Source organism: Labrus mixtus, chromosome 5, assembly GCF_963584025.1.
Source record: "Labrus mixtus chromosome 5, fLabMix1.1, whole genome shotgun sequence".
Taxonomy (NCBI): domain Eukaryota; kingdom Metazoa; phylum Chordata; class Actinopteri; order Labriformes; family Labridae; genus Labrus; species Labrus mixtus.
The window spans coordinates 11,683,280-11,698,025 of record NC_083616.1 but is presented as its reverse complement, the minus strand read 5'-3'; the positions used below and the strand labels follow the sequence as shown (position 1 = coordinate 11,698,025).

Below are 14,746 nucleotides of genomic sequence, written 5' to 3'. Positions count from 1 at the left end.
TGGCTCCAATACCCTTAAGGTCTCATATGAAAATGCCAGACTTTACAGCAGCATTCAACATATAAAAAGCCTGATAAAAACAAATCTTGGTCTATCTTCAACCAACCAATCAATCAATCAATCAATCAATCAATCAATCAATCTACATTTGCACAGTGCCCATTCATAACAAATGTTATATGAACACACCCTACAAAAAGCAGGTTGCTATTCATGACAAATTTAGAAGGAAATCATTTGTATGTAACTCGCCTGTTTGATGTATAGTTGTGCTCAATTCGAGGGCTGGTCCCTTTGAGTGACAAGTTGCTTTTACTAACTAACTGCTACGTGTCTCCTCAGCTAATACAGCAACACAAATTTACCTCTCCAATACATTTGTGTTGTTGGTACGTTTGGGGATTTTTTTTTAATGGAAATATCAGATGTTGTGCAGTTTATTGTATTAACAGGCTCTAAGAAGTCTCAGCTCCCGCTCACCATACATGGTTTGTTAGTTTGCTGGTCTGAGTAGTGCATTTACTTGTGTGTCGGCCAGTTAAAGGAGTCAGGATTGTTATTGCCTTGCAGAGACGACAACTAGCTGTATGGATGAGCACACTGGTTATTCTACCCCATTCTGCCCTCCAACCTAAGATAGGGACAAGCAAGCAATGAGTTTGCTACGTTCAACAAGTTCTCGTCCCTTCTATTTCAACTCTGGTCATCTACTATGCAGTCCAAAGAGCCTATCATGCTCTGGGAAACACTAATCGTTCAACTGTCCAACTAATGACTAAGCATTGGGTGTAGACTGTATAACTCTTATAACCTAATGATACCCTTACTGACCCCTCACTCTCCAATGGCATGATGACTATAGGGTTAACTAGATGTCTATAGGGTTAATAATGGTAGTTAACTAACCACTGGATGAAGTCATGGTTGCTAGGTCTTAATGCCATGGTAACTAATATACATTTTAAGTAGGTTCAAATAAATATTTTAGCTATTAGACTAAAGAGGTAAAAGATCAGTTGTATGCAGCTTCTTGAAAGGTTGAACATAGTTACGAATCAGAGCATGACACTGCTGCGCTGTGCAACAGCTATTGCTAATTGGTTTCAATGTAGCAGTCTATACCTTTTGTGACTTTTGTACATTTACACACACTGACACACATCCAACCTCTTGCTGTGTTGGGGCTCCTGTTGGGACAAACCTGCAACAGTAATTGGTGTGGACCTTCATCAGTCGCCTGGAATTCCTGGTCATGACATGTCACACGATGTGTGTGTTGGCTTGTGTGTGCGTGTGTGTGTGTGTGTGTCACCGGTACATACATTTACTGGCATGGTGCATGTTTTTAACCAAATCTGTTCCTTGACTTGACATACAGTAATAGGAATAATGACGTGAGTGTAATCCTTGTTTTTATGATTTACAACAGCGCTTTTTACTGACATGTAAAAATGTCATCTGCAAAGAATTCAACCCACATCGACACAGAGGAAAACTCGTGTTTTCAGAAAGCATCATTTGTTGTACAGCCAAACAAGACCTTTAAAGCCAATACTGTTGTCTTCAATATAACTGCTACATAAGAGTCATATGGTTTGATTTATTTATTTATTTTTTGTTATGTTTTTTCCATTGATTGTGTCTATGTGTTAGTGTAAACCATGTGCTTTTTGTATCTGTTGCATTTTATATTCCCGAAAAAGGATGATAAATATAATTTTGAACAATATAATCATAATTTGTAGAAAACTTTTTTTACCTGTACTTATGCGGGCCTGCTAGTGGTACCTACAGTCTCTAAATGTACTATGGGAGGTAAAGCCTTCAGTTATCTGAAGAATCATCTTCCAGCTGGGGTCCGGGAGGCAGACACACTCTGTATTTTTAAGAATAGACTTAAAACTTTCCTTTTTGATAAATCTTATAGTTAGGACTTTTTAGGAGTTTTTGTAAAGTGTCTCGAGATAACACTTGTTATGAGTTTACGCTATACAAATAAAAAATGATTGATTGATTGATTGGCTTACTATAACTGTGGGATTATCAGAATGATCTCATGTATTTATTGCTATATCCTTCTCGGTTGCTGCTGTTGTTATTGTTTTACACTGCTAGACAACAGATTACCAAGTCAGCAAAGAAATAAAAGATAAATATCTTATTGTGTATATTTGATGATTTTCAAAATAGAGTTTCATTATGCTTTCTGTTCCCCCAACTTTTCTACTGTACCACTTTGGAATGTGTGTGTCTGTCCCCATAACTCTAATGGTGACAAGCCAAATGATTTTCAGAATCTCAGAAATGTTTCCCTATAATGACTCTTCTGGATCCATGATAGCAATTTTTCCCTTCTTTTGGTGGCTTTTGTGTATTTGTCAGTTTCTGTGTGTCGTCCGAAGGCAGGAAGTAATCCGCACTTTAATTTAGGTGGAAGATAACATGTTTTGAATGAAGAGTTTAATTTAGTCTCAGATGACTGAGGTTTGGCCAGACGAAGTGTGGCTTCTTTTCGAGTTTATAGTTTTGGGAAAAGTAAATTGTAATTCAGGAAACGTGTGTTAGTGGGCTTTGGAAAAAATAAAATAGTAAAAGTTTCATATTGGCCAGACTGGGACACCCAACCCTGTAAAATGAATATGGTGCATATTTGTGGATTATTTTGCTACTGTGCAGGCTGTGCATAGCATTGTAAATTATGATTATTATAATTCATTGGTTGGAATGAAAATGATTCAATACTAGTGACATAACCAGCGACTGCTTGCACATATACGCTGGTGGACAGTTGTATTTGTGCCAGGCTTCAAAAGCTGCATCAGCTGAATCAAACCCTCACCTCTCAGTCTCTCTCTGCTAATGGACACTTCTGCAGAGAAGAAGAGGAAGGTGGAGGGAGGAGGGATGAAAGAAGAACATAACAGAGCGATCTCTCAGGCTGGGAGTTGGCTGTGTCATCTTTGTTACAATAAGTACTTCAAAAGAGGCCTCCAGACTGTGCTGACTATTCAGCGCCTGCGTCCGTCCCAAATAGCTTAACCCTTTCGTCGTTAAAAGACAGAGAGCCACCTAAACCAGTCGTCCCAGGTGACCCCTGCACCCTGAGTCTGTCCTCAGGGAGTCACAGCTCTGAATGTAACAGAGAGACTAAATGCCCTCAAGCACAACAAGCACTTTAGCAGCAAATGTATGTCAAGACGTGAATGTGCCCATTGTGCCCGACCCACCGGAGGGGCTTGTAGTGGCCACCAGTGAACGCTGCCAAGCTACAAGCCCCATTTGCCGAGAGGAACATTCATGTAATTGCATTCAAAATATTTTTTTTGTGAAATCATTTTTAATTGAGTTATTCAAACAGGGAGAGAAGCCACATTAAAGGCTGGATCAGATGCATGTCATACATGTTGCAGTGATTAATGAGTTTGATGATTTATCGAAAGGAGAGAATCTTGCTTGAAACATTGCTTGGTTTATTATCATACTTTCCTGCCTCAAGGCACGAGTGTGTTCCTGCATTTGATATTTGCAACCACTTATTATAGAGCACACTGCATTGTGCTTGGGTTACCAGCCTGCGTCGAGGAGTAAGGCTCTGTGGTTTGTGGCTCTGTGTGTGTGTGTGTGTGTGTGTGTGTGTGTGTGTGTGTGTGTGTGTGTGTGTGTGTGTGTGTGCAGATTTAGATGCAGAAGTGTGTGACCTATCAGATTTATTTATACGGAAAATGTGTATGTTTAACTTGATGTGTGTGTGTGTGCATAAGTGGTCTGCAAGCTTTTAGTCCAAAATTAAAACCTGGGTTTTTTAAATGTCTCTAATTAGAGAGGGGAGTACTGGAGACTATTTTGAGAACTGTGGCCGTGCACGCCCTTCCCATATGTGTGTGTGCACAGGCAAAAGGGTCAACACACACACACACACACACACACACACACACACACACACACACACACACACACACACACACACACACACACACACACACACACACACACACACACACACACACACACACACACACACACACACACACACACACACACACACACACACACACACACACACACACACAGATAGGAAGGTCCCCCTGCTTGGAGGATGTCTTATTAGACAATTCATCGACTTTGGCTAACAGGAACCGTCCCTGAAGTGTGTGTCTGTCAACTGTACACAGTTTACTGGTGCTGAACTATAAAGATGTAAACAAGGAGCTGTGATGAATATTAACAGCCAAAGAGCAGGAGTTCAAATCCCACCGCCTTTCTGTGAAGCTGCAATAACTTATTACAATATTTAGAGTCAAAGACAAGTCAAGACAAACCAGACTGGAAAGTTTATGGCAGCAGAGCAGGAACACAATAGTCAGTTTAATTGCTGTCTAAAGTCTTTTTACACTTTTAATGAGGCAATTTAGCAGATTTAGTCTTTTCAGACAGTGAGAGGAATGTGCTGGATGCCTGGCTAACATTGTCTCATTGTTCTGTCTCATAACCAGCCTCTGTTTTCTCCTCCCGAGCAAAGACTGCTGGGAAAATCAGGCTGTTTTTACAAAAGAGTTGGCAAAAATCTTTCTGCTCCAGATACTCTCACCGTGTCTGTCGAGGCAACCGAGAGAAGCTTGTGTCTTTGTTTTGTTGTTGTTGTTTTCTTTCTGTGTGACCGCAGGGTATCACAATCAATGTTTATGTCACCCCCCACTCCTTATTACTTTGTGTCGATAAGTTTCGATGCAAGAGTTCATTAACTAATCATAAAGTATGTGTTATTACAATATGGTAGACCAACATGCTTTCCATAGAGTGATTGGATTACAGCTGAAGGAACGCACAGCCGTACTGTGTCTTTAAATAGCGGTTTACTCAATCAACAAAGATTTAATAAAAGCTTCCAGTTTTATTTCAACATGCAACTGTTCCTTTGATTGTGGGTGTAAACCAGCTTGTATTTACAGAAGGAGTGATTGATGATAGAATTGTTCTGGCAGATTTTTAATATCTTGTGGTTTTATGTTACAGCGTACTCAAGATTGAAATGGTGAGAGATAAATACAAAAGATAGCAAAAAAGTTTTTGGATGCAAGGTGCATGTTTTTTGTGGTTCTTTAATGCATTGAAACTGCTTATCCATAACTTTGTGGCTAAAACTTGTCCCGATTATCAAGTGCCATAAAGCGGCCCAGAACTGGTTCCAGGTCAGTTTGTGTTGTAGGATTGTGGTTTTTGGGTCTCTTCCTTGTCTAGCACCTGATTGTTATACTGAGCTTCTAAATCAATATTTGCAAACTGGTTTAACATTGTAAGGAAATCCCTGACTTGCCTGTTTTATAGTAGAGTATTGTTATGGCTAATATTTTATTTACACTCTAATCTTTGTCTTGTCAGAAAATAAAAAATAAAATATTGTACGGATAATGTTTTTTTTTTTTAATTTACATTTTTATTCAGAGCAAAATTGAAACACGTTTTGCAGCTAGTCAAAGATATAAACGTTTTTCAGAAAGTAAAGAGATACAATAAAACAGGTATAAGACACAGTTGTCTAAACATTCTTGTAAAATGAGGTGGTAATAGTGGTGAGACAAATAAACATTTTGTAAAAGAAAATTCAAAGCTTGGCAAAGCCATTGTGAGTATACGGATAATGTTTAACTACAAAGAGGCAAATTTAAACCGAAACTTCTGCACCAAAGACAAAAGAACATCATTCCAAATCTTTACTTCTATAAGAAAGCAAATAACGAAAAATACAGCATCAATCCTATTTAATCCCAGTCTGATGTGTGGTTCATTCAGTGTCACGAGATGTCATCTGTCCTCTCAACAATAATCTGATACTGCTGTTTACTAAATCCAAACACAATTACAGTGCAAAGCTGAGAACTGCTCTGTGTTTTCTCATACATGAAGGTTTCCAATTTAAAGTAACCATTCAATGACATTTTTTTATTTAAAACTGGTTTAAGAAATGATGATGCTTTATTTTGAATTAAAGCCCTGGGCTGACAGCATGGTACATAACTCTGAAAAATGTTTTGATCTACTTTAATGTTCTTATAATATCTGAAAATCTTCTTATTCTTGATTTGTCCCCATTCTCTGACTCAGCAGTTAAATTGTATCATACATATCGATAGATTAAGATATGTTACAAAAAGAGAATACTTGGATTAAATTTGTTTAACCTTTGAGCCATCAAAAAAGCAGCTACAAAGCGCTCAAACTCTATCTTTGCGTTCTCCAAACCGACTGGCTGACTTGCACTTTTGTCATGGAACAGTTCTCAAGAGAAGCAGATCAGAAACACTAACACACTGCAGCCACAGGCATTCCAACTATACACATCCATTATCTCCGTCTGTATCCGTGTGCTGTCGACCCCAAGCAGGAACTTTGGGGGCCGCTGTGGTCGGACGCAGGGAGTGGGAAGTTAGCACTGGCAGAGAAAAGTCAAAGTCAGGCATTTTTTGGAGTAAGATAAGACGAGAGCGCGGGGAAGAAAAAAACTAAAATAACATAAAGCCACTTGGGGGTATGAGATTACTCTGACAACATATCTCTCTGTTTCTGCCAGATTTTGAAATATTGCAGCCTTTTAATCAACAAACACAATGAGGTGATAGTGAAATACACATTTATCATTGAACAGCCTACAGTGCATGTAGCAGGAACGATTTGTCCTGTTTCGTTGGCGTTACCTTGACCTGCAAGGGCACTACAGACCCGGGCTTGTGCGGCACTGGCAGGTGCCGCACAGGAGTATCCAGTGTCAGGCCTTTTGTTTGCTTTTTTGATTTATTGCTGACCAAGGTCCCGCCTAACATGTGTGGAGGAGAGCCCGCTCCCCCTCCTCTCAACACCTTTCCCACATAAATAAACCCCCTGGCTGCAGGAATGACCAATGCTCTCTCTGCTGAAACCTCTCCACTGATAATGCGATTGTTTAAGATGCTTCATACTCCTGTCTCAACACACACTGACTCACAAACCCAACACCAACCACTGGCTCTTTGGTGTCCATCCACACATGCGCCACAAGTAAGAAACTGACAATGTGACTAAGGGGATACATAGGAATAAAGAGATGCAGATTTATACTCTAGCCAATAGATAACACTGCTGGGATGAGTTGACTTTCAGTGAATGGAGACACAGAGGAGTCATCCAGTAAAGTAAATGATTACAGACTGCTTCAATTAAATACAAAGGAACCAGACAAATATGGGGTTAAGTGCAAAAACAAGACTCTCCCCCCCGACTCAAAGCTCCTGGTAGGATGTCTGAAATAAGCCCATGCTACCTTCAAACTTTTCCAGTGGCAGACTGGTTTCATTTGAATGTTTTGTAAGAGGATTATTACAACCAACATCTAAAAATATGCAACAACGATACACAATTTGAGTTCTGATATCCATTAAAAAATATAATCTGACATTGCTTTTTTGCAAGAAATAAAAAAATTAAAGTATGCTTAATACTTCTTTAACTTTGTTTCAGTAAATATAAAGCTACATCCAGGAGCCAATTAGCTTAGCATAATGATCAGGGGGAAAAGCTAGCTAGGTCTTGTCCAAACTAACAGAACCTGCCAATAATCACCTTCAAAGCTCATTTATTTACATGCAAACTGATTTTGTTAAATAAATTTAAACTGTCTCTGAAAGTCACACTTCATAAAAGCTTTAATATGTAACTTTCCCGCCATAGAATATTAGTTTCAAAGATATAGTACAATGACTTTCAACAGAGGGAGTGGCGTATCCCATTTTCACAGAGCGCTACGGTTTGACCGCCTGTCGCTGTTTTCTTGTGAGATGTTCGTGCAGGTTTACAGCATTAGTTCACACACCAGCCTTCAGCTTCAGAAGTAGGCTGTTCACAATTGCAATTTGCCAACTTGAAGTTGTGAAGTCACTTGTACTGCTGCTGAGCGATGCATGAGCAATATAATATCCCACTTAACATGAAGCTCGCCAGCAAGAACCTAGTTACCCAAGTTTAGCTTTCTATAAAGACTGGAAATAGGGACAAACGCAAACTTTTTTTATTTAACAGACAGGATACAGTGAGTTAACTACTGAGGTTGAGAGGTGCTTGTATGCAGATTTTGTTAGCTTTAGATAATGTAGGATAATAATGTCCTCTTGTTTCCAGGCCTTAAGCTAAGCTAAGCTAACAGTGGAAAATTCGGTGCTTTGAAAGAAGCCTGGTGTTGCAGTTCCTTTCCCTGCTGCTGTGTATTAGTTACTTTTCCCCCCCAAACATGCTTTGTTTTGTGACTGGATGATTCTCACTGTAAACTGAAAAGAAAGTGGAATGGATTTATTTTTATTTTAGAGTTATGTTATTGGTGGGACGCAAACCAGCTTACTATACAGTACCACCAACTCAACGGGAATAGAAAGAGGACAAATAGTTTGAGGGATCAACAGCAAATTTTGTTTTAAAAAAATGAAAATCACGACTTGTTCCCCTTTCAAATAAAGGAATTCAATCATTTCAATCACATAAAAGCTAATAAGCTGCTAGCTGTAGCTTTATAGTGTAGAAGTATCAGGGTCATATCAATCGTGTCATATGACTCTAGGTTAGTAAGACACCTGGTGTACTATAAACTAATACTTTAGCAACATCCTCCCCAGTACAAACCGTCACTATTACAACTGCTCTTTTACAACCCTGACCCTTACTAATAGAAATAATACTGACCTCATGGGAATATTTCTATCTTACACCCAGAACACCATCTAACAACAATGACACATAAGTCCCAAGTGCAGCAGCGCGGACAGCAACTGTGTAGCGCTGCAGCTGTCTTGGATGAGGGGGCATCCGTTCAAGGACGGGCATGCTGACCCCCCACCCAGAGAATCTGTGCCCGGGCTGGCACCCACTGAGCTGAAGCCATCAGTCACTGAAGATGATGACAGCAAAATACGCCAAGGGAGGAGCACGGTTTTGAATCGGGTAGAAACCACAAGCTATGAAACACCAGCACATTTCACACATAGACTGCCACCGTACGTCCCCTTCATTTGTCTGTTCTCCATTAAAATATGAAAACAAACACAGCTGCCAGCACACTGAGCAGCCAGAGGAGTTACTACTCTGTTTCTATACACTGAGTGAGTGTGTGTGTGTGTGTGTGTGTGCTATGCATCCATCAGCAAGCATGTTTTTTTTCATCCCCAAAATAACAAAAGTTCCTCTTTCACACAGAAAAGATTGATAATAATATAGACACGGAGTATGTAGCTGTATTGAGGAACCCTGCCTCCTCCTTCTTCTCCCTCTCACCCCAGTGTCAAAGATCTGTTAGTCAGGGGCTGGGGAGTTTTCAGTCTCCAGGGGCACATCCCTCTGAACCGCCTGCCAAGCTTCTCCTCTCCCTCCTCCATCCTCACTCTCACTCTCGCTCTGCTCTCTTTTTTTGTTCCCCTCATGGTCTCCTCTTCTTCTCATCCGCATGCTCAACTTTCTCCTTTATTCCCCTCTTTCTACTAAAACGAAAGCACTTCTTTTTTAAGCTTTCACACTCTGATCTATTTCCCCCCTCTCTACCCTTCCGCTCCTCTTCCTCTCCCAGTGATCCAGCTCCTCTGCAGCCGTGCATAATTAGGCCTAAACACAAGGCTGCGCAGGCTCACATCTGGAAGGAGTTTGGACATGGCAGTTTCCTACCAGGACGGCTAAATATTTAGGTTGAGAGTTACTGCGTGTGGATGAACTCATGATAGAGGGGGGCAGGAAGGGGAGAAAAATGGGGAGCTGGAGATAAGGAAAAGAGGGAAAGTGGGACAAAAGATGGCTGATAGCTGAGAATAGCGAGATTCATCAGTAAACCCGCGCTAAGTGTGAGTTCGTACAAACTGAGAAATATATGATCTGTAATCAAAGTGCATCTCAAGACTGGACTGAAGGAGGTGGTAATATTAGGCCGACTGGTTGCTGCTTTACGGCTGGCAGGAACAACAAACAGCCAACTAATAGTTTTAATAAACAAATCCCCGTTGGGATTTCCCATGAGGCTGAGGGGCCTCAGCTGGAATGTTTCACAGGGGCCAGCTGTTGTGCATTACACGTAGCAGCCGGCCCCGGAAGCCCAAAGCCTGGTGTCCTCTAGCCTTCGCTCGCTCAGCATGGAGGAGAGATTCCTCCAGAGAGAGAGAGAGAGGGCGGCACAGCCGGCTGTCAGGCTGTCTGACGCGGGGAGGGACCGAGGCGGCGTAGGGCACAGAGAAAGCGCCCCTGCTGCACCTGGGATACAGTCTGTCTCTAAGCGGAGTTGAGGAATGTCAGGAATAACACGAATATCAACACATCTTCTCACATTCCACATCTGGAGCTAATGTCATGAAGATGGGAGAAGGGCTCTTGAGGAACCAAACCAATCTTCAGGAAAATGAGCGTTCCAGACCCCAGAGTCAAAGGTAAAGTGGGCGGAATTGTTTGCTCTGCAGCATTATAAATGTGTCACAGAATGTACGCCATGTGTACAAAAACAACCAAACCAAAATTAGTAGATGCAAGAATGGAAGATTATATTCAATCACCTCGACCACTGCCACCACCACCCCCTCCCCCTCCCCCCACTGTTTCCAGCAATGTGTTCTCCAGATGTTTATCCTGCCGTTATTAAGCAAGAAACACAAGGGCCTATAAATGGACTGCTGGCTCGTTTCAGCTCTCCTGGGGCATAAATCCCCTTACTTTACCTCATATGCTCGCTGCAGAGGGGCAGTTGAACATGTTTTTTTTTTACTGTGCCCATGTGCAGCTAACATTTCTCCCACTGGGTCAGAGTACAGAGACAGTAACATACTGTGGGAATGAGCAATGTCTACAGAAAGTCTGAGCGGCTGTTAGGAAAGTGTTCAACAACACAACACCCCAAAATTATGTGTCACTGATAGATTAGTGGTGCATCCATCATGAGAGATAGTGTGCTTTGGCAAACTATGAGGCTCTTACATGTTCTATCCAAGGAGACCACACAAATAACTTTTTAATTAAAAAATATCAAACCAGGCCCACAGCCATTTCTGTCAGATTCTCACCAAATGCTCTTTCTTTCTAGTATATATATATGAACGTATAGTATGTGTGTGTGTTCTGTTCATTCCAGTTAAGTCACCCACACCATGTGCACAGGGGGTTGGTGGGAGAAAGACGGAGCTGCAAGTCAAACTTAAAGTGACAGACGTGTCAATGAGGCAGGGCCATGGTGGGTGTTACAGTCAGCATGCCCTCTTGCTGATCTTCCCTAAATGCTTCACAGAGAGGCGATGCTCAGCCCTCCTCTGCAGAGTTAAACTAAATCAAGATGTAAACTTCTGACCTAATAAGCCTCATTACTACAGGCAAGATCTCAATACAGTTAAACCTGAGGTCATGGGTTCAGAGGCATGAGTGTGTAGATCTGATTTTTGACACTCCAGCCTCCCTTCTTTTACTCTTCTATTTATTGGAAAATACATCAAAATCACCCATATAGTATCCTGTCAATTAATTTTCCAAACTATGTCCTCTGCAAGTTCACCCTTATAGTATAAACCAAGTGAAACTGGCAAAAGCTATAACAGCTTAAACATAGCATGATTGGACAGTACTAACCTTTACAAATTAAAGAAGGAATGTCATAACAGAGGACACAAATGAATTCAAGGTCAGACAGTGAAGTCCCACTCAGTGCAACAAACCACATCAGATGAATCGTGCTATAGATATATGTTAATAGTTTGGAGACAACCGTGAAGTCGCCAGTGTTCAGACTCACAGGGTGACGGTCCTGTTGGGTAGCAGGCTGCCATCCGGTGGTTCACTCAGCTCCCCCTTGGTGCAGCCGACCCTCCTCCCCACAGCCTGGCCCGGGACACTGTGCGTTTTCCCCCGCTCCTCCGTGCAGCTGCAGCCGCTGGTGGAGGCGAGCAACCCGGTACAGGCCCTGGAGAGCCTGGGCTCGGAGGCGCACAGCAGGAGCAGCATCAGTACCAGCCGCCCCGGCAGCGGAGGGATGCCAACGCCGGGCGCAAACATTGTCCTTCGGCTGGAGCTCACCTCAGCTGCACCCCCGCCTCCAGTCATCCCATAACTCCACCATGAAGCTTTCAGTGGAGGGTGTGAGGTGTGTAAGAGGAAGTTGGACGAGTATCTTTTTTAGGTCTTGAATGAATGGTTAACTTGGAAATCCTTCGCTTGGCAGTAAACTCTCACCATCCGGTCTTTTAGCAATAGTGATTTTCCAACAGTGTCCCGTTATATCATGGCAGCCCGGGCGCACAGCTCCCTCTGGTCCAAATAAAAGGAGAGTGAGTCCATCCAAACGTCCTCAACACCTACACACAGACGCAAGAGTTTGTCTTAAAAAGTTGTTAGTCGGCTTAATTGTCTTGAGAGGTTTACGACACTTTTAGGATACTTTGGAGAGTCGTTAGAATATCTCCCGCTGTAAAAGTCAGTCTTGAGGTTGATGAAAGTCACGGCAGAGCAGTCAAAAGCCACACACTGACATTTATATGAAGAAGGAAAAAAGTGTAATCCCAAACATTTTTCTCAGTTGTATCGCTGCTCTTAAAAACTTTCCTCCCCTCTTCTCCCGGATCCCGACGTCTACGTTGATCTCTCTAAGGAGAAACTTTTGAAAACTTTCAAACAGGAGTAAAAAAAAAAGTTCGGACAAGAAGTGAGCTGGTCCTATTCGGCTCCTGTGTAATTCCCAAAATCTAGCGGTTTTGCCTGCTTGCGTCTGTCACACTCAAACTCGCTTAGTTACAACCCCAAGTGCGCCTGTTCCGTCTGCGCCTGCGCACTGGTCCCCGCGGTCCTAGCGCATCCAGCCCGTACAGAGAGGAAGCCCTCCTGAAAACACTTTCATTACTCTTTATCAATCAGCCCAGTCGAATAATGTGTTTATTGCAGTTTGCCTTTATGATGTTATTTAAGAAAACATATTTTGACAATCTCAGTTTAAAAGTCTTTGTAAAAGCAATTTGTATATCCTTATGTGTCTTTATTTTTTATTTGTAATGTAAAAGGTGAGGAATAATGTCACATTACCTCTTATAATAATGTTTATTGTGTAGCTTGTATGAATGGTAGGCCTATAAAAATAAAATTCAAACTCTACTTTAAGGTGCAAGAGGAAGCTAATGTTAAACAGGATCAGCAAGTGGACATTTTTGGTGGGTTTATGCCTTATCGATCAGCCTGTGCAGCAATGCTGCTGTTTTTTTGATTTGTAGTGGTCATTGCCATCCAGGTTTTATGAAGCAGGAATGTCGTTAAAGTTATGGATGGATGCTTAGGATCTCTGGAGGAATGTATGTGTGACTGACAGTTGATCTAAGAACATTTATTCTATCTGCAAAGAGGGGAGATAATGAATAATACACATTAACAAATTCTACATAATGTTGTAAAGAGAGCGTTATTGTTATGCAGAACAACCTGATCCTGGAAACATAATGTGACTCAGCTCTCACATGGTAGATATCTTAGGCGAGTTAGCGTCACATTATTCTATTCCAAAAAGCTTTTATTTTATTCTTACTGGACGCCATTGGCAACATCAAGCTGCCAAAAATGATAGCATTAGATGGCTAGACGTAGGTTGCCGCTGAATGCAGACAATACAGACTAATGTTCTGAACATTAACTAAAACTTGAGCCAAATTCAAAATCATTTACACGAGTGTTGCTTTTGTTGTCAAAGAAAAATGGTGCTCATGCATGCTGACACTTGAACAAATTAAACTCTTAGATATAGAGATACTTCACAAGAAAGATATTCCAATAACTCAATTCTTTTGTTGACAGACCAATTTTTCTACAATAAACAAAGAATTTCCCCCCATAAAGAAACCAACATAGGTTCCAAAAATTACAGAGGATCAAAACTTCCTCAAGGTTTTGCCTGTGTGAGTGGAAGAAAACCAAAATACATTTCTTTAAAAAAAAAAAAAAAAATACTGTTTGATATCTGAGAGGCCCGAGAGGATGGAGAGCGGAACGATTCAAACCTGGAGAGAATTTCAAAATATGAGAAGTTGAAGCAGGAAAGCTTTTGAAAAGAAACATTTTGCAATTGGGCCTGACATGTATTCGCTGACAAATCCAGACTGCAGGCTCCTCAGTCATGCGAGCACGGCCTGCAGAATAATGGTGCTCTGTGCTCTGACCCACACAGTGGACCCCGGGTTTGTTATTCCTGTATATGATACTGTACGCTGGAAAGCCAGCGTGATTATTGAAATAAAGCACAAGGAGTGGACGGGCGCCTGAAACAGAGGGCTGTTTATCCAAGCTGTTAAATAAAGCTTCAAGTACAACACCCCCCTCTGACTGTGCAAGGCCCAAATCTCTCTCATCTGGAGAGCACAGTTTCCATTTAGAATGTCACGTCCCAAACTGCACATTACATCAAATTGTACTTAATGGCATCCAGACAAACTTTAATGTCGTTCCAACATTTTCTCTCCAGCCCTCCCTCTCTCCTTATAGCAAAGCAAAGCAATCTCTCTCCGTCTGCTTGCTCCACATCTGGACTCCATTCCAGGTGGGGTGTTGAGAAAGGGGAGAGCGCCGGGGAGGAAAGGTGGAACGCAGAGCAGCTCCGAGGCACAACATGGAGAACTGAGATAATGTCTTTGGGGAGGTTTTGGAGGAAGTTATACAAGCTTTTAAGATGCAAGACAGACCTGCTGATGATGGTGTGTGTTCCTATAGGCTATAGTCCTCTGAATCCTATGTAAGT

The 14,746-nt window shown here is 41.7% G+C and overlaps 1 protein-coding gene across 1 annotated transcript in view; it reads right to left on the bottom strand.

Annotated features, from left to right (window-relative positions):
• adgra2 (adhesion G protein-coupled receptor A2) overlaps positions 1–12,761 on the bottom strand; it is a 40,160-nt gene extending 27,399 nt beyond the window's left edge. The window contains exon 1 of the mRNA XM_061037833.1: positions 11,771–12,761. Coding sequence (XP_060893816.1) covers positions 11,771–12,078 — 308 coding nt within the window. The 5' untranslated portion in view covers positions 12,079–12,761. The remainder of the gene's footprint in view (positions 1–11,770) is intronic.
• Between the last annotated feature and the right edge of the window lie 1,985 nt (positions 12,762–14,746).